Source organism: Octopus bimaculoides, chromosome 6 (assembly GCF_046866305.1).
Source record: "Octopus bimaculoides isolate indiv1 chromosome 6, ASM4686630v1, whole genome shotgun sequence".
Taxonomy (NCBI): Eukaryota; Metazoa; Mollusca; class Cephalopoda; order Octopoda; family Octopodidae; genus Octopus; species Octopus bimaculoides.
Window position 1 is genome coordinate 37,023,926 of NC_142933.1, and position 27,948 is coordinate 37,051,873.

General features: G+C 35.1%; 2 protein-coding genes across 3 annotated transcripts; one reads left to right on the top strand and one right to left on the bottom strand.

The window, feature by feature from the left end:
- Positions 1–3,019, bottom strand: LOC106874325 (protein MCM10 homolog). The gene has a single exon (XM_014922014.3). The coding sequence runs from the start codon at positions 2,771–2,773 to the stop codon at positions 236–238; it is 2,538 nt and encodes an 845-aa protein (XP_014777500.2). The 5' UTR covers positions 2,774–3,019; the 3' UTR covers positions 1–235.
- On the top strand, positions 2,994–27,948 carry LOC106874324 (leukocyte receptor cluster member 8 homolog). 2 transcript variants are annotated; one of them, XM_014922013.3, is made up of 16 exons: positions 2,994–3,154; positions 9,076–9,471; positions 9,602–9,662; positions 10,411–10,771; positions 12,776–13,007; positions 13,729–13,776; positions 15,560–15,703; positions 16,492–16,731; positions 18,239–18,412; positions 19,272–19,410; positions 21,408–21,500; positions 21,834–21,968; positions 22,660–22,728; positions 22,829–22,958; positions 23,967–24,174; positions 25,519–27,948. In XM_014922013.3, the coding sequence occupies exons 1-16, from the start codon at positions 3,030–3,032 to the stop codon at positions 25,676–25,678; spliced, it is 2,715 nt and encodes a 904-aa protein (XP_014777499.1). In that variant the 5' UTR covers positions 2,994–3,029; the 3' UTR covers positions 25,679–27,948. The 2 variants fall into 2 exon arrangements, with proteins under 2 accessions (XP_014777499.1, XP_014777497.1); XM_014922011.3 differs by lacking the exon at positions 25,519–27,948 and having other exon boundaries at positions 23,967–24,485.

A 27,948-nucleotide genomic window follows, 5' to 3' on the forward strand; every position in this document is an offset into this window, starting at 1 on the left:
TTTGAAAAAATAAATACTTTATAAAATAAATGTTTACATAGATATGATTGATAAAAAGGATTTACAGGACTATATATATGCACACACATGGAAGCAGTGAGCTATCAAAATGAAAATGTTTCCAACATTCACTAAAAATGAATGTCTGTGAATAAAGTGCTCGAGTTTATAATATACATGGTAAAAAAAAATATCAAATTCATGAGCAATGTTTAGGTGTGAAAATAATTCCAAATTAGAGTTCAATGGAAGCAGTTATATTATAGGACAAACTATTCAAATTCTTTGCTTCATCCCCTCGCAAGGAGAGTTGTTCAGATTGAAGTTTAGGGCCTGATTTCTCAGGCATCATTGAGGTCTTTTCAAAATTATATTCACCACATTCATTGCAAGGATCTTTAGGCATCAGTGTAAAAGCAATGCGACGAGTTTTACATTTACGACATTTGAAGAATCGTTTCATGCCTTCATGTTTCTTCACTGGATGGCGTTCTTTCTTGCACCTATCACCAATAGATAATGCAGTATAGCTGCACAACTTGCAGCTGAACAATGTACATTTCATTTCAGTTATAGATTGCATTTTGACTTCACATGCCTCTTTCTTCTCCAAAGTATTGAAGTAATTCTCCTGTTTTTCATTTTCCATTTCTGTAATGGCACCAGAATGGGATGACTTTAATTTCATCAATTTCTTTATTTCTGATGAATTTAAGTCAATATTTCCTAATAGTTTTGATCTCTTAGCTTGAGGAGGCTGTGAAGCAGACACCTCTTCTGTCAATGGTTGTAAGTCTTGGGAGATTCTTTTCTTAATCTTTTCCATAACCTTTAAATCATTTTGTTTACGGACAGCATTAGGATCTTCTTTCTGAAGCCCTCCACTACTTTGGATTTTCTTGACAGCCAATATTTTTGATATTTCAGAAGAATTTGAGGATCCTGGCTTGACACAATCTAAGTTAATGTTTAATCCAGTTTGTAAACCCCTCCCTAAAACTGGATTAGACAGTTTAGTGATTGTTTTTTTCATTTCCATTTGTTGTTTGTGTTTCTTGAGAAGTTCTAATGGGCTGATAGAAACAACAGAGACATTTGTCCCAGACTCTGCCGCAATCTTCTCTTTCTTCAGTAAATGTTTCACGAGGTTCATTGACCCAACTGATGGTGTACTCAGCATATCTAAGAATGCCTGATCCTTATCTGAAGAAAGTTTATTAAGAATTGCCTGATCTTTGCCACTGATCTTCTGAAGACTCATTGTTGACAGCCTAGCTTGTCCCAGCTTATTCTGTTGATGTTGCAGTTTGTTCACAGTAATTTTGTCTTTTTGCTGTGTATTGCCAAAGGGTAATGATGTATAAGATTTACCTTCATAAAAAAACATCCCTCCCTTAGGCAGAACCTTCTTGGTGAAGCATTTAGGAGTGACACCAGTGTAGCTATTTAATTCACTCCTTTTAGCACAAGTTAATTTATAAGCACTAGTGACATGATAGACACAGAATTCTCCTTGCATCTTATTCACAATATTTGTACATGGAGTACCATTCTTCTTCCGTTGTTGGCATTTCCCCATATCAGCAGACTCACCAATAACCATTAATTTATTGGGATGGCTAATGGTGAAAGCAATATCAGATTGCTTTCTTTCAGATTTATCCATCATGTTTGGATTTAATAAACCGATCACACTACCAACAACCAATTTCCAGTGAGTTTTATACACTTCACTGAACAAGAAAAATGAAACACTTTCCTCACAGTTCTGTAAATCATTCAATTTCCATATACTATATGTATTTCCTTTGGAAGATTTCCTTGGTTCCCCTTTCTGTACCACAACTGCAATAGTTACCCAGTCACATTCAGATAATTCCTTGGGATTTTTGTTATGGATGTGAGATAATTTAATCATTCGCCTATCTTGCATTCGTATTTTCATGGTGGAAGAGGATACTTTGGGATTAACAATACGAATTCCTGAAAAAGGATCTGTATCACATTTGTTATTAGCAGCAGTTGTATTTGTGAAAACGTTTGCTTTTGGATCAGATTGTCCATTAAACTGTTTTTCAACATTAATGATAGTTTGAACTGGTGATTTCTTCTTCACAGCTTTCGCTCGCAGGCTTGCCACGTCATGCGTGGCCGAATGGGCGATTCGTTGGTTTGCAGACTTTTTCAGTAATTTCTTCATTTCATTACCCTCTTCACTTAATTTTGGTTTCTCTCCCTCCAAATCTTCCCAATCACTATCACTATCACCAAATAATTCATTTTTTAAAGTCGAAGATTCTCTGCCGTTATTCACTAAAGAAGTGGAAGGTTTGACAGACACAGAGGGAGGAGATGGTGAGGTTTTAGAACAAGAAACGTGTCTTGACTGACCTTCTGAGGTAAACAGATCAACTTCGGCACTAAACAAACTATGAGATTTAGGGTCAGAATTGGTTTGAGGTAAATTCGAATTTACCGGCTGTGACGGTGTTGAGTTTTGTTGCTGTAATTTCTGTTCTAGTTCTTGCATACGTTCTCTCATTTTCTGTAGCTCATCCAGAAGATTCTCTTGGGAACTGGAGTGAGGATCAGAGTTGGGAGTTGGTTGGTTATTTCCCAGAACATTACTTCTCAATGTAGTGGATTTTGTGTGAGATTCACTGCAGTTTTTGGAAAAATCAGCAGTACTTTGATCCTTTACTTCTTCATCTTCTGATGAATCCTCTCCCAAAAATTCAACTAGAGTTTCTAAATTATAATGGTCATCCATCATAGTACAGACAGAATTCGTAATTCTACGAACGAAACAACATAAAAAATTGGCGCCATAAAAGTTTGTGTCAGGATGGCGAAGCAGAGCTAGCTTCCCATCAACATTAGAAATATAGTATAAACAATTTGAAAAAAAGATTCTTTAATCGATTAAATATATATGTTTATAATATAAATTTCTGAAGAAACAAGTGAATTATATTACCGTAATAAATACGAAACATTCAGTAGCTGCCTGGTTGAATGCTAATGCACGCATGCGCTCTAAATTCTATCGTTCTATGTCCGATGTCTTTTTTTGTGTTACGAACGTTGAAATATTTCTAATGTCGTCAGTTTCTTGGAATAATAACCCTACCTCAGGGTCGGAGACATCAGAAAGGTATTATGAATGTATATTAAAATGTATTCGTTGTTTTACTATGATCAGTAAATGCTATTTTAATGTTATAGCAAATATTTTGTGTTGGTTAATTTACTGTAATATGGCGTCTAGTGCTGATAAAGAAATCGACTGATTTATGTATATATACATATATACTGTTGGTATATATTTACATATACATACATACACAGTGTTGATATATATTTACATATACATACATACACAGTGTTGGTATATATATATATATATATATATATCAGGAACAGACTGGTGTATCATGTCAAGTAAAGAGGCAATATAGGACAGATATGTGATATATAAATAGCGGGGGCTTTCAGTGATTTACCTTTGATGTAAGTTATGTAGATATGAACTGGTGTGTATGTATTTATATAAAACATAACTGGTATTATTATAAGCTAACACAGAACAGTAATATTAGGTTATGTTACACACTGGAGATAGGCTACAATGCTGTCATTACATACACATATATATGGAAAGAGAGCTATAGAAAATAACGATGTTAATTAAGCAAACTGTCACACAAAAGTATCTTGATGATTTTTACAAATAATTATTGAAAAATGAAAAAAATCACATAAGACAGTGAGTTTCATTTTTGTATCTCTAAAATATAATGGCGTGTGTTTTGTAAATGAAAATCGTGTTTAAAGAACGTTGATGTAATACAACAAATAAAACGGAAAAAATTATTTTGGTGTGAGGAAGAAAGGAATTCTTATGTCTTGAGGTGAACTGCTCGGCGAAGAATCTACCCGTAATGTTAGGCTTCTGTTTTTCGCATCAAATTTATTCTTGTCTGTAAACTTTTTTGTATTATTTGATGTGACGGACCATCTGTAGTTTCACTGCTATTTCACTTGTAAACTTCAGTGAGACCACCTCAATGCCACTCCTTATAATGGCGGCATTCACTACATCTCAGATTTTCTCATGTTACATTTAACATATATTGGCACTGCTATACACAGAGGCTCCCGTCATTTAGAATATTAACATAATTAGAGCATTACTTGCCCCTTATTTATTAATTGTTGATATTTATTAAAATCAGTTTAATTATGGAGCTTGTTTAGATTCATATCTCAGTTGTTATTTTTACTCTGCCACTTTTATCTTTTGCTTTCGCTTTACGCCCACCGTCTATAACTATAGCTTCTGTGTAGTCACTAAACCTGCCAGAAATGACATCCAAATTTCCCTTATATTACATCCAGTCGCATTAAAAAAAAGGGAAAGGAAAGAACATTTTCTAATGCAGTCTTACAAGGATGCGGGGTTGAAGGAATGTCATTGTTGGACTCCCTGACCGCGGGCTAAACACTGACAACAAATAGAAAAGATACACAATTTCTATAAAATTATAACACTTTTAACAAATATTTAAGATCAGATCACTCCATCCCGCAATTAACTAAATAACATTTATATGAGAGATTGTAGTTAAGCTACGGAGGAATTGTGTAGACTAACTTTTCTTTAACTGGGGCCGTATCGTACCATTTCCAAATGAAATATTACTTGCCCACTTTACACTGAATTTTTTGCAGTTCTTCAATTTTATTTGTCTTAGTATGAAATTAGTAACCCTGAAACTCGTCCGAGGGTCGCAGGTTGTCCATGCATGGTTAAGATCATCATCATTTAACGTCCGCTTTCCATGCTGGCATGGGTTGGACGGTTTGACTGAGGACTGGTAAGCCAGAGGCTGCAACAGGTTCAATCTGATCTGGCAAAGTTTCTACAGCTGGATGCCCTTCCTAACGCCAACCACGCCGAGAGTGTAGTGGGTGCTTTTTACGTGCCACCGGCACGAGGGCCAGTCAGGTGGTTCTGGCAACGACCACACTCAAAAGGTATTTTTACGTGCTACTTGCATGAGAGCCAGTCCGGCGGCACGGGCAACGATCACGCTCGAATGTTGTTTTTCACGTGTCACCGGTACCGGTGCCAATCCGTGGCCCTGGCAACAATCACGCTCGGATATGCTTTTAACGTTCCACTGGCACGAGTGCCAATCAGGCGGTACTGTCATCGGCCACGTCAGTGATTTTGATTTGTTTACACTTGCCTCAATAGGTCTTCACCCTACGTTTGGATGTGCTTTTAACGTTCCACTGGCATGAGTGCCAATCTGGTGGTACTCTCGTCGGCCACGTCAGCAATTTTGTTTTTAATTTTGATTTTACTTGCCTCCACAAGCAAGATTTATTGTCCAATGAATGAGGAGTATTCATAAGTGGGCTTGTTACACCCACTTGTATAGGCCATGGGCTATGGTCTCACTTGGCTTGTCGGGTCTTCTCAAGCACAGCATATCTCCAAAGGTCCCAGTCACTAGTCATTGCCTCAGTAAGGCCCAATGTTCGAAGGTCGTGCTTCTCCACCTCATCCCAGGTTTTCCTAGGTCTACCTCTTCCACAGGTTCCCTCAACTGCTAGGGTGTGACACTTTTTCACACAACTGTCCTCATTCATTTGCAACTCATGACCATACCAGTGCAGTCATCTCTCTTGCACACCACATCTGATGCCTCTTAAATCCATTTTCTTTAAATTGTTCGATGTGACTCAATGCAGATTAGCACCAAAGTATACCGTGTTTCTGTATGTTGTAATAGTTGCTGAAAGGACTGGTGATAGCAAGAGCATCTGGTAACATACTGCCTCAGAAAATTCCTCTTTCTATGGAAAAGTGAACTTAAGGCATTGTTGATGAATCTGCTCTTGATTGTCTATTTTAAAGTATTCAGATTGAATGAAAAATCTAATTTAAAAAAATTAGATTTCTGTTGGCCTTTAGCATTCTGATTACTCTGTAAAGTGTAAGACTTATTTAAAAAGCAATAGGAATTGTATATTGGACAAACTTTTCCAAGATGTACAAAAAGGAATATTGTTGGCTGAAATTCCTTTGATCAAATTTCTACTCAAATGGAACCGTTTCTGCAATTTAGAAAACTGTAAAAAAGGGGGGGGGGACCCTTTAATTTGTAAAAAAAATGGTTTAGAAGCAACAATTACAAAGGGGCAGAGAGGTATTTAGGCGTGCACAAGGAAATATATACTGAAGAACTTTTTTTTTTTCACAACAAATTTTGGTGTAACTATTTGGTTGTAATGTTGAAGAAATGTAGGAAATTTGAATGATTGCCATAATTAGTTAAAGAAAATTGTTCATTATGTAAAATTCCATTATCTACTTCTCAAAATTATTGCAAGAGAAGTCTACTTCCAAAACAAGTTTTTTTGCAGTAACCTCTCAAAAACTTCCTTTTGTCTGCTACTAAAGTACATCAAACAAAACACTGGATACTTCTGTCAGCTATTAAAGTACTTCAAACTAAATGCTGGATGCTGCTGTCAGCTACTAATGTCATCATTACTGTGATTTCATATACATTTTATTTTGATAATTGTGAAATTAATCTTTTGTAAAGTGATTTACTTTGACTTCCCTCACTATTTTATTGCTAAAGGGCATTCACTTCATGTTTATTTGAGAGATGCTTGATTAAAACCCAAGGTTTCTTTAATTTTATCTATAGATTAAAAAGAAAAATTTAAATAGTTCAGCATCTGGGAGGTAGCTTCTCCGTAGGAAATGAGTAGGTAGGACTTAATAGTTTGTATACAAAAAGTATAGTGGAGTCTATAGCAGGCTAACAGACTAAATGTACTGAAAGAAATGGAAATAAAACCCATGAAGTATCAAGATGACTCACAAGATGTAATTATTAGTTTCTAGTGACTTAGTCCTGGAGATGGCTCTAATAAAGCGGTAGACATTAGAATAAAAGCAAAGATGTGGTCACAGTTCAGTGACCTATTATAAATATTTTTTCTCATCATATGAAGATAGATTATATGAAGAATTTATAAAAATGTGTGATACTATTTGGTAGTGGGACTTCTGTAGTTGATCTATGGGAACCGAAGAAGAATGGCTTGAGTATGATTTCTTGAAAGTTGTCAGGTGATGTATGCAAGAAAAGATTACACTGATATGGACTTGGTTACAAAGTGTTGTATGGTAATAATGGACAGTAACCATAGAAGAATAAAATGTGATTAAGTCTGATCTCAAAATACTGGGTGACGCACATGAAATAACGAAGCACTGGAAATATGATGTGGGAAAATAGTGTGTTATCCTTTTGAATGATGATTGTGATGATCTTTGCTACCACCCTCAGTTTTTTCACCAACAGCCTTTCTTTCATGTAGTGTTTATCTTCATTAAATATCTTTGACATCATCATTTAGTGTCCATTTTCCACATTGGCATGGGCTAGACAGTGCGACTAGAACTGGTAAGATGGAAAGCTGCACTAGGTTCCAGTCCGTTTTGGCCTAGTTTCTACAACTAGATACCATTCCTAACACACCGGCATGGATGCCTTTTACATATCACTCGCATGGGTGCCTTTTATGTCTCACCAGCATGGGTGCCTCACACATGTCACCAGCACAGGCACCTTTTACACATCACTAGCACTGGCCATGAGTGTAGTTTCACTTAACTTAATGTGTCTTCTCAAGCACAGCAAATTGCCAGAAGTCTCGGCCACTTGTCATTGCCTCCATGAGACACAACTTCCAAAGATTTTATTTCACTGCCTCATCCCGTGTCATCCTGGGTCTTCCTCTTCCACAGGTTCCCTCCACAGTTAGAGATCAGCACTTATTTATGCATCTGTCCTTGTCCATATGCGCCACATAGCCATATCAGTACAGTCTTCTCTCTTGCACACTACATCTTGTGCCCTCCCTCTTGTACCCAATTTTTCTCTTGTGACACACTCTCTTTTACATGCACACTGACATTGCACATTCAACAAAGCATACTGAGTTCATTTCTTTCAAGCTTTTGCATATCCTCTGCAGTCACAGCTCATGTTTCACTGCCTTGTAGCATAGTTGTTTGCACACAAGCATCATACAATCTACCTTTCACTCTGAGGGAGAGGCTCTTTGTTACCAACAAAGGTAGAAGCTCTCTGAACTTCGTCTAGCCTGTTCTTATTCTTGCAGCTTTATTACAATACTTGGATCTATTTTAAAACGGGGGCCACATTTTTCATTAATGTTTTACGTAGTGTTTTTGGTACGGAAAGACTTTCAAACTCCGTATACTTATCTATTTTGTGTTATAGAACAGAAAAATATTTTTGTATTCGAATTTATTTCATGTAAAAAATTGTCTTATTTCGATAATTTCAACCAATCACTGACAAGTATTCAGTTGTTTATATTTACTCCTTTGGCTGATTAAGCGATGTAAAGCGTATTTAATCTCCATACCTTCATTTTTTTTTTTTTTTTCATTTTAAATTTGCTTTAACCCTAACCCTAGGGTTAGGGTTAATTGTTTCAGAATCGTTTGTTTATGTAGGCGGCACTTAATGTATATCGGCTGAATGGACGTCAGTGATTGGTTGAAATTACAGAAATACGACAACTTTAACATGGAATAATTTATGGATTTCTTTTTTTTTTTAAGAAGACTAAGAGAAAAAGATGTTTTATATGACACATTCTACCAGTGATCCAAGTTTCAAAGTGTTTCGTTAATGAAAAATGTGGCCCCCGTTTTAAAAAAGATCCCAATACTTTCATGAGAAGTTTGTTTTTTATAGTAATGATATTGTTTCTTTCTACTTTAGATTATAATGTAGCATAAAAACATAGTTCTGATTATTAGTTAGCTTGCATATCTGTTATATTTCACCTGCAGAATAAATAAACTAGTGGAACAAAATGTCAACATACTTAACATATTTGATTCTTTGCACCTGTATTCTTTTTTATTTTATTTTAGCTGTTATTGAGATTCTTGTCTTCAAACAATTTTTAATTGTTTTTTAAAATTTTCATTTAAACTCTTTGTTTTAGTTCTGATAATGTAATGTATCCTAATAAACCAGAATGGGAAACTGCTCGGAAAGCATTAGAGGCTGTAAGTGGTTTAAAGTTAAAGACTGACACTGATAGCTGCAAAGATACAAGTCCAACAAAAGCTGCTGTCCTTTCAGCTCAACAAAGTCTTGGTCTGCCGGCTTCTGTCTTACCCTGTCAACCAATGCCTCCGCCACCTCTTCAGAGTCCTCACCCAGCTGGTAATGTTGGCCACAGCATGCAACAAATGCCACCACCACCACCACCACCCCATCCTAACATGAACTTACCTGACCAGTCTAACAACAACAGCAACAACAATGGCAGTAATTATGGCAACAACTTCTACTACAACAACAACTATAATATGTATTCTCAGTATCCTTATGGACAGTAAGTATGATCCAGCAGATAACACATTTATTGTGCAATCTCCTCAAGATTATTATTGTTGTCTATTAAACCTGTTTAGTTCCTATTTCTTTGATATATAGTTTATTACATTCCTCTTCGTCTTTACTAGGTATTACAATATGCCACAACAGTACGGTAATGTACCACCTTATGGCCAGTATCAGCAGAATGTAAGTATTGAATTTCTATTCTTGTTGTTGTTATCATTATTATTATTGTTGGTGTTGGTGTTATTAGGGTAGTAGATCTGCTGAATTGTTAGTGTTAGGCAAAATGCCTTGCAGTATTTGGCTATGACGTTTTGAGCATTGTGATCAGCTGTTTGTTACAACATCTGGTCAATATAATGACATCGTCTATGTTTATATGAGTGTGGATGCTGATGTACCACGTGATTGTTATTGCCTGCATAAAAACTGCTATGTTACATTCCATCTTAAAAATACATCCTGTTGCTTGTGTGCTTTCAAAAACCAATGAAATAAAAATCCTTTACTTGAAAACAGAAGGGTTGGCAATAGGAAGAGCATCTAGCTGTATGGTTGTAAAACGTGTTTCTGTTTAACCCATGCCAGCATAGAAAAAAAAAGACAAAGCAAATGATATATAGTAATAACAAGAATAATCCTTGGTGCAATCCCAAAAAACTGGTATTGCAAGTTGGCATCATTAAGCTGTAGCCAGCATAATAGAATAGGAGTTTTTATATGCATATTCACAATGTTTCCCATAAACGAACTTAAAGGATATATATATGTATATATATATATATATATATATATATATATATATATACATATATATATATATATATAACAACACAGGTTACTGCTTAATTCATAGAATCTTCTTCTAATGACTTAGTTATAATAATAGGGTTTAGTATATCTTAAATACATCTTCTGCTTGTTTTAACAGCATCCAGATAACAGACCACCTAACCAGGTACCTCCTCCACCTCCTCATATGGTTCTCCAGCAACCATTACCTCCTGGCACTGGAGACAACATAGATCAGCAACAGCAACGCATGCAGCAGCCACCTCCACCACATATGCCAACCTCACTTCATCATCTTCAACAGCCACATCTTCATCAACAACAGTCACAGCCACACCTTCAACAACAGCCACCACCTCAGCATTACCAGCCAGATCAACAGTCACCACAACAGTCTTCTCAACAACAGCAGCAGCAGCAACAGTTGTCACCTGGCCACCAGTACCACAATACTGATTATCCTTCAAATATGCCAAGGTTTCAAATGGCCAAGAATAAACGTTAGTTGTAACATTTCTTTCTTGTTTTTATAAAACGGTATTTGTTTGAATAAATGGCAGAATTTAGAGAGGTTTGTGTTGTGGGCAAGGTTAAAGTAACAACATTGTCAAAGTATCAGTTGCTATCTGGCAGGTTTATGGTTGAGCTTTTGGCAGTGGAGACCTCCAGCATTCTTGGCCCCTGGACCATATCCCTGTTCACTGCTTTTTGCATGGAGATGGTTATCCACAAGTGTGAGTCCTGCAAGTCTGGGTGTTCAAGCACATCCTCCAGGGCCACACTTTTTCGATTTTGTCTGCTGGGACCATGGGGTGGTCTGAATTACAGGGAATTAAGAGAATGTAAGAATTTCTTAGCTTAGTCAAGCCAAGTGAAATCATAGTTGTGGCCAATGCCAGCGTCACATAACTGGCATCTGTGCTAGTGGCACATACCAAGCACCCATTACACTCTTGGAGTGGTTGGTTTAGGAAGGGCATCTAGTCATAGAAACCATGCCAAATCAGATTGGAACCTGGTGCAGCCTTCCAGTTTACCGGTTTCGGTCAAACCATCTAACCCATGCCAGCATGAAAAGCAGATGCTAAATGATGAAGACTACAGAAATGATAAAATTAAGAAAATACACTCCAAGGTGAGTGTATAAAACAACACCACCAGCAACTACCTCTGTTGGTGTAAAGTAAGGAGAAGAAATATTAAATGCTTCAGGGATCTATAAAGGGCCTTAACAAATCATTAACCATTTCTTAAATATCATTACATAGCAATTTTCTTTTATTGTCTCATTTGTTCTTCCATTATCCCATTCAAGTATTGTTAATGGGTTATTTTTGTAGTATTGCCAACAGTTTACACTTTTATCTAATATTAATTTAAAAAGAAACATGTCTGCCTCAAGCCTTCATGCCTGTATGCTGGGGCTTAGTTGGTTTCTGTATTCAGGTTTTTTTTTTGTTTTTATAAAACCCAAGACCTCATAGTTGCAAAGCAAACTTTTTTAGTTCCTCAGCAAAACCTGAGTTCATGACTCTGTGCATCCACAGGCAAAACTCAGTGTAGCAAGAGACTGACTTGGCCACAATAAAAATATTATGCATATCTCTATCCATGTATAGGTTTATACATGCATATTTTTTAACAATATTCTTATTCAACATTTTGAAAGTTTGAAGGGATCAGACAGTGTTTCTCTGCAAGTTGGCAGTTGAGACTATTGAATGTTTCAATCTTATCTATAACTACACTTCCTCCATCATAGAGGGGATATATTGAGTGGTATAGTGGCAAGGACCTGTTACACAGTGTGGCAGTAAGGGCCTGTTACATTGTGTGGTTGTTTGAACATGTACCAGATTATTTAGTCAATTCAGCATTGATCCATGTGCCACCTCTGACCTTCTCATCTGTGTTTATATACTGACCTAGCATATCTAGAAACTTAATTATCCGATGTGTTCTTTTTATTTTAAGGTAGTGGGATGTGATTTGAAGGAGATTTGGCTGTATTTCTAGCTAGTTGAATGAGTATGTAGAGGCTCCTTCATTGGCTTGGATGTGATGTGTAACTTATTAATAAAAGTATGATGTGTCTGTGGAGAGTGGGGTGTAGTGTGGAAGTGAGGATCTGTGGTGAAGTTCAGTGTGGAAGAGAGGGTTTGTGAGATGATGTGTTGTTGGGTGGTAGTTGTAGTGAGGTTGTGTCTGTGGTGTAATGTAGACGTATTTGGTAAGGGTGTGGTGTTGTATTGTAACAATGTGTCTGTGATGGTGTGCTGTTACATGTGATTAGCTATATAGTAAAAATTATATGATGAAAGCATTTCTCCTGATTATCCCTGTAAAAGTCATGTAGAGTTGTGACAGAGACTGATGTTGTTCTGGATAGGTGGAAAGGGTTGTTTTATAGAATGACACTCGAGATGTGGGTGGATAAGAGGGTGCCAGTATTAAAATCAATTATTATAAATGTAATGTTTTCCTTTTCTGTTTTTTTCTTGCAGTAAGGAACGCAAATGCTCTGGGCATTCGTTTTCAGATCTCTAAACGTCACAATGTACAGAATACCAATGCCATTTCAAGTTACCGAACAAAAATGTTCCCTCAACAGCAGCAACAATCACAGCAGAAAATGTGTTCTCCTCATCCTGGAAAGCAGCAGCAGCAACAACAACAGTCTAATTATCAATCAAGTCCCGAGAATAATCAAACAGAAGATAATTCCTCCAATGCTGAGTAAGTAATAGATTGTATTGTGAGACAGTCGTTGGAGCTGTGTGTTTCTCACTGATTCATGTGCTTCAATAAGTTATACAGAAGGTTTTAGTAAAATTATGAGAGACTGATATAGTATTATAAGAAAATAGGTTCCCTCACATATAAGATCACTGTTGTCAATAATAAATGGTTTGAAGGCAGTGAGCTGACAGAATTGTTACCCTGCCAGGAACGATGGTTTGTGGCATTTCTTTGGACTTTACATTCTGAGTTTGAATGCCTCTGGTGTTGCCTGTGCCTTTCATACCTTTAGTGTTGGTAAAATAAGTATCAGTTGGACATAGGTTGTTGGAATCAACTTACCTCCTTCTCCAAAATTGTTGGCTTTGTGCCAGACTTTGAAACCAATAATAAGTGCTTTGGTTCTGGCTAGCAAGTTTATTGAGTGAAGCCTGTATATGGTAGAATGATTATTGAAATACAAAATGATTATATCAATGTTTAATAATTTAAGCTTTATAGTAAAAGTATGTGAAATATATTGAAGTAATTTATGCTATATTTTTTAATTAGTCATATGGGTAAATATTTCTGTTCCAAATATTTTGAAACACCTTCAAAGTGGGGTTTTGAAATGGAAGATTTTTTTGTATTTGGATTTATGTTTTATTATTATGCAGGTTGACTTTATTTGCCTATTCTTATCACATTGATTGATCTTATTTTTTTATTATTTTAGATCAAAATCTCCAGGTATTGAGAAGGGAGAATGGCCTCCTTCTTTAAAGTAAGTGTTTGTATTTCATATAATGTTTCTATTTATGAACTTAATACTGATTTTTCGCTATATCTATGATAATAAATGCCAAAACGAATTTCTGTGTGTCAGTGTGTCACACTTTGATCCCCTCTCTCACTATTCAATGACACTTCTATTATTCCTCCTGCTGGGGTGAGAGTAATATAGTAGGCATAGAGACTATGAGGACGGTAGTAGATTGAAGGTTGTGATGGTAATGGGGTGATAGTAATAGTATGAGCTGTATTTGTGATAGAGGCGGAGGCAATGGTAATGGTGATGATGATGATGGTGGTGGTGGTGGTAGCTGAGATGGTCAGGGATGATGGTGATAATAAGCAATGTGAAAGACAGTGGTGATGGTGGTGGCGCCAGAAGTCTGGATGGTGTGTGTATGGCAGTTGTGGTGGTACTGGTGATAGTGATGGTTGAAAACAATCAAAAGAAAGAAAGAGGTTAAACAGAAGAAAAAAAAATTGTACTGACCCCCAAATGGGAAGACAAAAAATGTTGTTTATCATGCAGCTGTGCAATAAGTTCCAAGTCGACGAATTATATCATTGTTTTGATGAAAATTGTTCATTGCTTGAAAAATATTGGTCAAGTTTAATAAAATTTAATAAGTACTCAATGCATGAAGTGTCATTATTGGGCCCAAGGCCCAATGAAGAGCCTTCCACAAGAGCTAGCTTAAAAGCTACCCAATGGGGTGGTTTTTAAGCTAGTATGTATGTGAGAGAGAGGTGGGGATTACCATTTGAAGTGAGTAAAGATGAAATTTGTCAACTTCAAACGTTTCCTCTTCTTATTTAATATTTAAACAATTTATCAGATCAGTTTTTATCTATTAATTTAGGTTTCAATGTTTTACGAATATTTAAGGCAGCAAGCTGGTAGAATTGTTAGTAGACCAGGCAAAATGCTTAGTGGCATTTCTTCTGTCATTATATTCATCCTTTTGGGGTTGATAAAATAAGTACTAGTTAAGCACTGGGATTGATGCAGTTGACCCCCTCCCCCGTCCCTCCAAAATTGCTGACCGTCTGTCAAAACTTGAAACCAATATTTTATGAATATTCCATGAATCCAGTTAGTTGAAATGCATGCTAATCTCTACCTAAATGGCAAGAAGAATACCATTCTTCATGTCATTTACATAGAGATTAGTACTCCAATACATTCACAGCAATATATATTCTCTAAGTAGCTGCATCTTCAACACTTCAGTATTGATAATTCATGTCTCTCTGTCTGAGCTTTGCCTCCATATTTTATATATGATCAATTCCTGGAAACTTGCAAACCTCGTGGATTTTATAAGGAAATGGTTGGTGCTACCATACAGGTGTAGAAAGGAATATGTATATAGATGGAGCTATTGCAGCAAGTCTATACCAGAGATAAAAAGATACTTTCCATAACCTTCAGTTCTGATTTCCCATGGATTGCCACTTTACCTCTTTGTAGTTATGCAGCCTGCTAGAAATAGCTGCCAAATTTCTTGTGAATTACACTCATGATATGAAATATGGAATGGATACATTAGCTATCCATCAAAGTTGGAATGGTAATGAGTATAATACCTTTAGTCATAGGTCTGCTCAGTTAGGCTTCCCCTGGGTCTAAACTACATGAACAATAGCTACTCCATTCAGAGTATAGGTATTTCTATTTTCCTTAGAAACCATACCCCCAACAAAAAACACAAAAAACCCCCTGCTTTATTGTGTAACTATGGCAACTTTATTATCTTCCATCTGGAATGTTTTAGAGATTATGTACAAAGAGCATTTGCCAGTGTTAGTGAAGAAAACCAGAAAGATGAAATGGAAAGATGTCTAAAGATGAAGTTAAAGGGCATATTTGATGACCAAACTCCATGGAATATTGACTGGTATAAAGAACCCTTGCCTGAGTAAGTACTATTGTATGTTTTCACACTTCAGAATGAAAATAGTAAAGGACAGTGAAGTTAAAAGGATACTTTGTCTTCTGTAGTATTTCCATATTAGATTCAAGAATTAGTTTTTATATCGTAGTTTACTGCTTTTGACTTTTGCGGTATATTTCATCTTGTATATCACTGATGTATTTTAACCTGAAGCAGTTTACTGCATTAGATTTCACCTTATACTAAAGATATCTTTGATCTAGTTTTACTTCAAAATCAATTTTATGGTAACCCTTTTACTTTTCAGCCCCAACTATGTAGTGGTATAAAGTACAAGCTCAATGTTGTCTTTGAAATGTGACCTTAATGTATTATATTGAGAGAAAAAGAACAAAAAAAAAAACTGACTGCTTGAGTTCTTTATTAGATACGAAGGAAACAGTTGTTATTCAGGGAAATGGTGACAAATGCCCACCTAAATTGATGTATCAAGTGCATTAACTTTTTAAGTGTAAGCAGGAAATTTGTTTTAGGAACAATTTTTATGAGATCAGATTGAGTAAAGCTAACACTGATATGTGGCTAGGTTTACATGCAATAAAAGTGTTGTTTATAATTGTGTATAGTGATTGATTTGGAGAAGCAGACAAGCTAAGCGTTTTGAATATTTTCTTCAGTTTAATCTCCTAGAATACTACAAGTTTCAAAGAAAAGATTTTAAATTTCAGTATAGTTCTTAATATAAGAAAATTTGGCATTTTCTAAGACTTAATTAAAATATAAAACTCCATTTTTATTTTCTGTCTTTTTAGTATTTCTTGTTTAGAGAAGCGCAAACGAAGTCGGTGGGAAAGAGATGATCCTGAACCACCAAACAATCGATCATCAGTGCGTTGTCCTTACAATGGGGACAGAGTTCCAACCTATAGGACATCTCGTTCACGTTCACGTAGTAAATCCAGAAGTCGTTCACGTTCCCCAGCTGCTGTAGTAGTTTCTGTCAGAGACAAATATTCACGATCTGTAGCACGAAAGCACAGAAGACACAGCAGGTATTTTGTTTGAATTGGTTCAGTCTTTGATTTCCATTTGTCTTTAGTTGAAACATTTCCAACAGATTTTTAAATGTTAGTGTAAGAATTTTACTACATTTTTAAAGTAGTATTGTAATGTTAGGGCTATTTCACTGATGTTTTGATTATGGCGTAAATAATCTTGATAAATGATTTATGGTTTAAACTACAATGTGAAGCTTTTAAATTTATTAAAAGTGTTATGTTTTAATACAGAATTATTAACTTGGATTACATTACTCGAATGCAAGCCAATAATGGAGTCAATATGTAAGCAAATACAATGCAATATATACTCAAAAATGCATGCTAATTAAAAAAAAGGGCAGAACCTAAAGATCTACCTGCAAAAAGTATTATGCCACTTATGAAACAAACCAGTATGCAAATTAGAAGGTAGTCAAAAGTTCACTTTAAAAGGACACGAGGTGAATGCACGAAGTAAAGCAGAGTCACTAAACTTAGTTTGATACTTAGTCAGAACATAGAATTAAATTAGAGCAATATAACAAAATGATTAAAAGTTAACATTTCTTTATAATTGTTGTCATTACAGTCAGTTCATTTTGCACTTCCAAAATCATTGTTCAAAGAGTGACTGTTAAACTTCATTAACTCTTAAGCATTCAGATTGTTCTGTCAAATGTAATGCTTGTTTCACATAGTTTTGAATTAAAGTTTTATTATCACATAGCTTCAAGACTTCAATGATGTGATTGTTTTTTTTTTTATATGACATTGATGGATAGACATCAGTTTGGACATAAAACAGATGAAGTATTTGAACTGAATGTGACCTGTTTAAATGTTAAAGGGTTAAATATCTATTTCATGTGGATACAACAAACTCTCTAGTGTTGGTGCCCTGATGAAATGCACCCAGTACATTCTATAGGGTAGTTGGTAATAGGAAGGTAATCTAACTGCAGAAATCATGCATAAATGAAAATGTGTGAATGAGGAATGGTCCCACTGGGAGCAGTAATATCAAACAAGAACTGATGCATACCCTAACAACTTGTCCAGCTAATGCCAGCTATGTGGTTGAGAAGTTTTACTTCCCAACCACATAGTTTCAGGTTTAGTCTCACTGTTGTAGTACCTTATGCAAGTGTGTTCTATAGCCTTAAACCAGTCAAAGTTTTGTGAGTGGATTTGGTAGACAGAAACTGAAAAAAAGCCCATTGTAGATATGTATGTATCCTTGTATTGACATCATGCAATAGTTGTGAGTGTCACCATCAAACAAGTGGTATTGTTCATTTTCAGTCTTCAGGAAAATATATCTGGCCATGGGAAAATATTACTTTGCTTAGAAACAGTTGAGGGTAGGCAACAGGAAGGGCATCCAGCCATAGAAAATTTGCCTCAATAAATTCTACCTGACCCATGTAAATATGGGAAAGTGGATGTTAAAATGATGCTGATAATGGTGAGATTTATATATGAAAAAGAAACAATAATAATGTTTTTATTTTTCATCCAGTGACAGTTCTAGTGTCTCTGACGACAGTAGCTCATCAGAGAAGTATGTGAGTAAACATAGTTTTGGCAACAAAAACCGAGGTCGAGGACGTGGTCGTGGTGCTCGAGGTAGAGCATCACGTGGACGTTTTAGAGAGGATTCTTTTGGTGGCAAGAAAGGAAAGAAAGACAGAGAGTAAGTATAGTTTCAGGTCTTGATGAATCTTGACTCTTTAGTCTTGTTTGTTATGGTTTACAGGTGAAGCAGAGAAAGCTTACAAAAGTTCTACGATGAATTATTTCCAGTATATTTTTGATAAAGTCATGTTGACTCATTAAGACATTAATGCACTCGTTTATTAACTGGTCTTTCCTAAATCATTTACAAGGGTTCATTGTGTACAAGGGCAGTTTGTACACTAAACATCTTTTATGCTATTATTATCATTTCAGTAGCATTCAATGAAAATCAACATATTGCGTAAACAATTGCTGTGTGGTAAGAAGTTTGCTTCCTAACCACACGGCTCCAGGTTCAGTCCCACTGCATGATACCTTAGCAAGTGTCTTCTACTGTAGCCTCGGGCCAACCAAAGCCTTGTGAGTGGATTTGGTAGATGGAAACTGAAAGAAGCCTATTGTGTGTGTGTATATATATATATATATATACATATATATATATATACATACATATATATATATATATATATATATATATATATATATATATATATATATATATATGTGTGTGTGTGTGTGTGTGTGTGTTCCCCCACCATCGTTTGACAACTGATGCTGGTGTGTCTATGTCTCCTGTAACTTAGCAGTTCAGCAAAAAAGACTGATAGAATAAGTACTAGGCTTACAAAGAATAAGTCCTGGGGTCGATTTCTTCGACTAAAACTCTTTAAGGCAGTGCTCCAGCATGACCACTGTCAGATGACTGAAACAAGTAAAAGAATATGTTGTCTCAAATTATAATGAGCCTGTATTTGTTATATCAAGAGTGTGGTTAGTTACATTTTCTTATTTTATTCTCATTAAACCATCTTTAGCTTGACTTTTGAGTATGATGGGCCTGATAAAGAAGAAAAGCTGCAACGAAGAGCTGCACGATTCGTTGAACATTTAAATAATTCTTCAGACTCTAAGAGGTACCGTCAAACACTGACTCTCACTATCAATAACTTTACCGTAAGTTTCTCACTTTTTTCATCTCCATTTTTGAGTGCAATCTAACTGCTTTCAAATTTAAACTTACCTATTTTCTCTTGTTTTTTATATAATTGATATTTAGTGTGTTATAGCTTCATCAGACCTGTGACTTACATTGTCTTAACATTCTGGTAATAAGAACCAGATTGTTTTTCCTGTAATCTTTTTACTTTTGGCCTTGACATAATTGTGTGGTTTAAAGGTTTGCTTTCCAATCATGATTTGGAGGTTCAGTACCACTGTATGGCACCTTGGGCAAAGCCAGCCAAAGTCTTGTGGATGAATTTGCTATAAAGAAACTGAAAGAAACTTTTCGCGCGTGTGTGTGTGTGTATATATCATCATTGTTGTTGTTTAATGTTTGTGTTCCATGCTGGCATGGTTTGGACGGTTTGACTGGGGACTGGTCAGCAGGGAGGCTGCACCAGACTCCAATATGATTTGGCAAGGTTTCTACTGCTGGATACCCTTCCTAATGCCAACCACTCTGAGAGTGTAGTGGGTGCTTTTTATGTGCCACTGATATCAGCTATGCTCAAATGGTGCTTTTTACATGCCACTGGCACAGGTGCCAGTCAGATAATATATATATGTAAACATGTATGTTTGTGTTTATTCTTGACTTGACATTGTACAAAAGTTGTAAACTAGTGTTACTTTTACAAAAGCAGTGTTGTTTCCAATCTTCTGTGGAAACATATCCTGGCTATTGTGAAATATTATCTTGCTAGAAAAATGTGAAAGTTGGTGACAGGAAGGGCATCTGACCATTCATAATCTGCCTCATTGATGACAATAAGTCCTCACTGTTCAGTGTGGTCAACCTTTGTTTCCAGGCAATGTGATCAGTAGATAGAAGATAATTAAGCTAGATTAAGAGGGAGAAAGGAACCTTAGTATGAGAGGAAAAAACGATGGTTGGAGTAACTGTATGGCAGGTTATGGGAGAGAAAGAGTGAGCAGTGGATAGTTGTGAAAATGGTTGTAAGAAAGTATGCTGGATAAGCAGAGGGAGGATATATATAGAGTGGGTGATGTTTACTGGTGAAGGAAAGTGCAAATGATGAATAGTCAAGATGGTAAGAAGGTGATGGCATTGAAGTTGTGCATTGGATACTCAAAGATCTGGTGCACATACCTAGTTTTCCTTCATGGGTGTTGTATAATAAAATTACAAATACTAAATTGACCTTTTAGTATTCAGATTACCCTGTCAAAAATAATGCTTATTTTATATTGTTTAGAATTTATCATACATTGTCTCATAACTTTGAGATTTTGATGATGCAATTGTTTACTTTTAGAATGACATTGTAGGGTAGGTGCAAGAGGCCTGATCTGTCCAGTTTGAACATAAAATGGGAAGAATATTGGGCTTGATATGACTGGTTTGAACATGAAAGGATTAAACAAAAGCAACTCAATAATGTATTCACATATATCTATCCTATTAGCAGTGTAATAATGATTGTATGCATTACATATAAACACTATTTCCTTTAGGAACCTGGGAATGCTATCCTGCAATGTTACTTCAGGGCTGGATTGTAAATTGTTACTGTTTAGCCCTAGGTCAACCCTGACAGATCAGACCTACAATGAAAAATATCCCAAACATGACCATCCCATCTTTTTTCTTAGGCACAATACCCTAGGTCCAACTTATCAGATGTATTCCTTTTTGAGATGATAAAATAATGTATTGTGTTATTTGATGATTTAGTTATACACTCTTTACTACTTGTTGACTGAAGTGTTGACTTAGGTTAGAAGTCATAGATCCATCTTAAAAACACTTCACTTTGCTCATTATTTAATGTATCTCAGTGTAGTGTTATAATTAAATATGAGAGTTGACCTTACCTTTGTGGCTTTTGATAGTGGATATGTTTAACAACATGACTGTCTCACTCGTTTTTGCCTTTCATGAGCAATGACTACTACTATATTATTTCTTTATTTCTTCTATTGTCCAGACCACTGGAAGTGATGATGAGCTTGACATGGATGGTTGTGTCATTGTTGGTGAATGTCAAGATTTAGAGAAACAATATTTCCGTTTGACCACAGTAAGTATTTATAGCTGTTATCACCACATTCTCTTCCCTCCTCCACTAACTTACATTATCCATACAAGCAGTGTTTCTGTTTGACTACAGTATATACAGTTGTCATCTTATATTTCTTACTACTGTTCGTTACTAACACATAGCCGCCTAGACAAGAATGCTATAGAGATGCAAAGGTCTTCAGCACGAGTTCAACTTCATGCTGCTTCATTATAAAAGATGACTTGTTTTTAAAGTATTGGTCACATTGATTATATTTCATTTTATGTTTTAATGGAAGAATTTACTGAAAGGAAGAAGGTAATTCTTTTCAACAATGATAAATACTTTCAGGCCCCTGATCCTTCAACCATACGCCCTACTGAAGTTTTGAAACGATCCCTAATTATGGTACAGGATCATTGGAGAGCTAAAGCTGACTATAACTATGCTTGTGAACAATTGAAATCAATTAGACAAGATTTGACAGTAAGTATAGACTTTCATTGATGTTTTGCTTCTCTTGTTTCTTGCTTTGATGTCACTTTTTTCATTCTTAGGATTGTTTTTCCATGTTTTAACAATATATCTGGATTATTATGTGAAATTACATCACTGTTGTACACAATCACAATGGTTGTGTGTATGAAATTTATAAGCACCCACTATACTCTCGGAGTGGTTAGTGTTAGGAAGGGTATCCAACTGTAGATACCTTGCCAGATCAGATTGGAACCTGATGCAACATCCTGTCTTGCCAGTCCTCAGTCAAACTGTCCATCCCATGCCAGGATGGAAATCGGATGTTAAATGATGATGGTGATATTCTCATCACCATTCAGTGTCTACTTGGGTTGGATGGTTCCTTAAGATCCAATGAATAATAAGTGGCATGTTTGTATGCTTGAGCAGGCATATTAATACTTTGAACTATTCGAAATTGGATGGCTTTTGTACCATTTTATTGAAGATGCTCACTTTATCTGTCTTCAGACATGCTGAGAGTTTTATTACTGTTGTTACTGACATAATATCAGATCATATTCTAAATTTGCACTTCTCAAAAATAGTTATTATATATTTTTGGTGAAAGTATCTTTTGAAAAAAAAATTGTACTATAAAAACCATCAAACACAGAAGAAATAGAAATTATTGGAGAATATTTTTCATTATTTGCAGTTACAAGGAATAAGAGATATATTTACTGTCAGAGTGTATGAAACTCATGCACGTATTGCTATGGAGAAAGTAAGTTCTTAATAGTTTCTCATCTAATTGAATATGGTTTAATGTATCTGATATGTACGTGTAAGAATTTGATTTCTATATTGGTAATTAATCTCTTCAGGGAGACCATGAAGAATTTAACCAGTGTCAGACCCAATTGAAGCTACTCTACCATGAAGGACACCATGGAAATGTTGCGGAATTTACAGCTTACAGAATACTTTACTACATATTTACATCAAACACATTGGGTATCCTTCATTGCCTTTCAGTTTATTTTGTAAAACTGAGATTTACTAAAACATTTAATTGCTACCAATCACAGGCTCAAACAGCTGATTGTATATGTTTAATATGTTACATATTATGTAACATGTTTTTTATTTTGTTTCCTTCCCTCCAGCCTTCTCCCCCCAACTCAGTTACTATCTCCCACTCAATCAATTGCATACTGCAGATGCAATTGTTTATCCCTGAATTAGTCCTGATCTAGCAGATCTCTGGTCAGAGGTGTTGCAGCTGTGGCCATTCTGTTTCTTATTTAGACATAGTTTATCTTGAACTATATTATCGGTTGGGTTCAAGATGGTAAAATGTGATTTTAAGGGATTTCTAGCAGGTTGAACAATCACTTACAAGAAGCTGCTTGATTGGTTTGAATGGTTCTGAAGGAACAGTACTAGTGGCCAACTGTCTGTTAATAGCAACGTTGCTATCACTCCTCCTTTATGGTTGATGTTTAAATTGGTGATTTAGATGCGACAAACTTCACTTTGTTTCCACTGTTCAATAAACTTCAAACAATTGAAGTTTCATCAGATCTCTTACGTGCTTTATGAATTGTAGTGGTTAAGTCTGCTTTGCAACCACAAGGTTTCAGGTTCAGGGTAAGTGCCTTCAATTTTAGCTTTGAGTTGACCAATACTTATCATTGGAATTGGTAGATAGAATCTGTACAGAAGCCTGTCATATATGTCTATGTTTTTGTGTATGAATGTTGACATTTCATGGCTACATTTGTCACTGCAGTTTTGAAGACCAGTGAAATAAAATATGGCTTTCTTAAAATAACAGGTATGGGTTTATCAACACTAATGGTATATAGCCATAAAATACTAAAAATATTTTTAAATATTTAAAAATAGTCTGTTAGTGGATTGTATTCGTACAGCTTTGTCAAAAATATAATAACCTGAGCTTTGTTTGCTAAACTGAAATATTTTCTCTCCAAAATGTTTTTTCTTAACCATCTTTTAAAGATTTAACAACTGCATTGGCAACTCTCAAATCAAATCATAGAAAAGATGAGTGTGTCTCTCATGCATTAAATGTGAGATCTGCTTGGGCACTTAATAATTATCATAGGTTTTTTAAGCTCTACCGGTGTGCACCGAAAATGTCTGGTTATCTTATGGATTGGTTCGTGGACAGAGTTAGAATATCAGCGTTAAAAACTATTGTGAAATCGTATGTATCCGACAAGCTTTTCATGCTTTGTCTTTATTTCTTCTTCTCTTGCTGCATACTCAATAAATGTTTTGATTGGTTCTTAATATTTTGGGTATTTTATACAAACCAAAGAGTCTTTAAAGAATTGCTTGTTTGTATGATTATACATACATTATATATTTATAAAATTTATAGTTTTAATTAAATGCATTTTTGTATGTAATTTAAATTATTACAGTGGAAAAATTTGCCATTTAAGATTATTATTCATCCTAATATTTAGGACTCATTAATTATTGAAAAACTTAATTAAATCATTTAGTTAAAGTTACCCAATTATGTTTCTTATTTTATTTAATCTGTAATTCTGTGAAACATTCTATCTTTATATCCTATATTGTTATATATTTCAAGTGGTTTATTATGATGCCTGTGTCTTAAATAATAATTGTCAACCTAATGATTAACTGTTGTGCTTGGCAGGAAGTTTTAAATGTGTAAAGTTAGTTACTCTAATATCTGCTTAGTTGTAATATATCAAAGATTAGGTAAATTCTGTGACATGTATATATATTCAACTCCCACTTGTGTGCGTGTATATAAAATGTATCATTTTAGAATAATTTATTGAATGTCTTCTTGATATTCTTATATTATTAAATAAATGTAAATATTGTAGATTGTAAATGGAGAGATATTTGGTGAATTATTGTGTTGTGTGTTTGGTACAGAAGGTAGATAATATTTTGAGAAAAAGTCAATGGATTTCTGGATTTGAAAGAGATTGAGTTTAGATGCCATAGGTAATATTACAGTACTGATTATTGATGAATGAGAGATGTGTGATGAGATTACGCCATTATGACAATTAGAAACTTATAGGAGCCAACAAAATAAGTTTTTTTGTTTTTTTTAAGGTATTTTCTGTTACAATTATATCAATATTTTCTTATTAATAAGTATTTTATCAAAAACTGATACAGAATCAATTTTGGTGTCAAAATCCAAGTCTTAATAGTTTTAAAACATTTTGTGTCCATTCATTCCAAAAGTAACTTTTAAACTGTTATATGGAAACCAAGTAGTGTTGAGGTAAGTTAATGATGCAGGGTGAGTATAATGTGTTCCATGGGGGTCATAGTAATGTTGTCCTGTCTAAAATCTCATCATTATTATTATAATTTCTCCATTTCTCTGTCAGGTAAGTAAAACAGTTTCCCTCCCCACTCTTCATATTTTCAACTCTGTAATTGATAATAATTGTGTGACTTATTGTGCTAACTTTTTATGTTTTCTTCTTTTTCATCCCTGCTGGCCTGTCCGTTTACCCTACTCTCCAAACCACAATACAAAATGTAATAGTTTTCGTCCTATGCTGCTGATAACTTACATCCAGAATGAATTGTCATTTTCTAACCGAGATGACTGTATACAGTTCCTTGCGGACAAGAATGTGGTACTAAATGATGACTCTACCAAGGTGGATTGCAAGCAGAGTATGGCAGCTGTGCAGGCATTATAGTTGGTAGCAGCAGCTTCACTTTTTAAACCAATTCTCCATGTCGACAGATTTCCCTTTCAGTTGCAGGTTTTTACTTAGCAAACTCCTTCATGTTGTTTTAGTTGCCATATGTTGGTCATTAGTCTCTTACTGAGTCAGCTTTATACAACAGATGTCTGGGGAGGTGGGGAAAGTGTTGTTGTTTGTAGTCAACAACTTCACCATTTAATCATACTTTATACATTATATATGTGCATTTGTCTATGTGTACATGTGTGAGACTGTGTGTATGTGTGTATATATATATATATATATATATATATATATATATATACATTTATATCAACATATATATATGTGCATGAATGAGTGTATGCATGTGTGTATGTATATTCATACATATGTATATACATACATATATATATATATATACATATATAAGTGTTTATGTATATTTCATACATTTACTAAACCTCATTGTTGAGCATTTCATTGGAAAAGTTCTAAAATGAAAATTTAAATTGTTATGTGTTCAATAATTCCCAAAGATTTCTAATTTTTTTTTCAAAGCAGATAAAAACCATATCTCCAAGTTGGACTTTGAAAAAAAAAAAAACAAACAAAAAAAAACACAAAAAAACAAAAACAAAACAAAACAAAACAAAAACATTTCTAACAACCTTTTCTGGGAATTTTCCTTTTGTTCCTGAAATTTGAAGGAGGAAAGCATCTGTTTATGGTGGAAGATTTTATATCCATTCTTTCACGAGTTGACAGGAAAAGCTGAATATTGGCTGAAATGTCCATGAAATCTCTACAGATTCCAGCAATTTCTGCAAGAACAAGATGAAGAAGCTACATCTATGTTTAACTTCTCTCAGCTGTCTTTAAAAGAAACCCAGTAAGATTCAATCTTGTTTCAGGACTGTATTTTTTTTTCTTGAAAATATAAAAAATTTGGACATAATTACTCTATAATAATTATAGAGTATGATATAAAAATATTTACTACTCACATCGTCATTCTGAGGGTTAGAGTTTCTACCTCGTTACCAAATCTCCCCAGCAAATATAATCACTTTATAACAATCATGATGTCAATTTATCACAGTAGCAAGAAGGGAAACTGAGTGCAGGCAACAGGTATGTCAATATATAGTGGCCTATATGGGTAACAACTATAAAACATGAAGCTGACTCCAGATAACAGATACGTCACTATATAGTGGCCTATATATGTAACAACTACAAAACATGAAGCTGACTCCAGATAACAGACACGTCACTATATAGTGGCCTATATATGTAACAACTACAAAACATGAAGCTGACTCCAGACAACAGGTATGTCACTATATAGTAACTTATGTAATAACTACAAAACATGAAGTTGATTCCAGGCAACAGATATGTCACTATATAGTGAAGTGTATATATGAAACAACCACAAAACATGAAGCTGATTCCAGACAACAGGTCCATCACTATATAGTGATCAATGTATGTAACAATTACGAAACATGAAGCTAACTCTAGGCAACAGGTACGTCACTATATATCAACAAGAAGCATGAAGTTGACTCCAGGCAACAGATACATCACTATATAGCGGCCTAAATGTGTAACAATTATATAACATGAAGTTGATTCCAGGCATCAGGTACGTCGCTATATAGTGGTCTATATATGTAACAACTATGAAATATGAAGCTGACTCCAGGCAACAATCATCAATATAAAGAATGGTCTCTATATATATACATGTAACAACTGTGAAATGTGAAGTTGGATCCAGGCGACAGAATCATCTTTACACTGGACTTGTCTATGTACTTGACAACTAGACAATGTGAAGCAGGTTCACACATCAACACACACATATATATATATATATATATGTGTGTGTGTGTGTGTGTGACATCTAAGCAGTATGAAGCAGTCTCAGGCAACGGATAGACCAACACATCAGTGTTATAAACATCTACGTAAAGATATGTGACGGGTAGGTAACTACCAGCTACTCAGGGACAGATTTTTTGTTAGCTAGCCAAGCTGCTAATAGGCCCCTTGAAAACCCACAGCTATTTGGGTGATTCAGTCTTGGAAGGATCATGTTTTCCTCCTTTCCCCTCCCTCTTTCTTTTCTATTTCTCTGTCTTCTCTCTTTCTTTATTTTTCTTTCTGTTACTCTCTCTTTCTCTCTCTTTTTCTCTCTTTATTTCTAATTTATTGTAAATATATTTTTTGTTGAATAAATCTGTACAGGATTAAATTTGTCATTTGAAACATAA

Coding starts and splice junctions, on each gene's coding strand:
- LOC106874325 (XM_014922014.3), bottom strand. CDS start 2,773: ATGATGGATGACCATTATAATTTAGAAACTCTAGTTGAATTTTTGGGA.
- LOC106874324 (XM_014922011.3), top strand. CDS start 3,030: ATGCGCTCTAAATTCTATCGTTCTATGTCCGATGTCTTTTTTTGTGTT. Junction 10,772..12,775: donor TCAAATGGCCAAGAATAAAC/GTTAGTTGTAAC, acceptor TTTTTCTTGCAG/TAAGGAACGCAAATGCTCTG. Junction 13,008..13,728: donor GATAATTCCTCCAATGCTGA/GTAAGTAATAGA, acceptor TTATTATTTTAG/ATCAAAATCTCCAGGTATTG.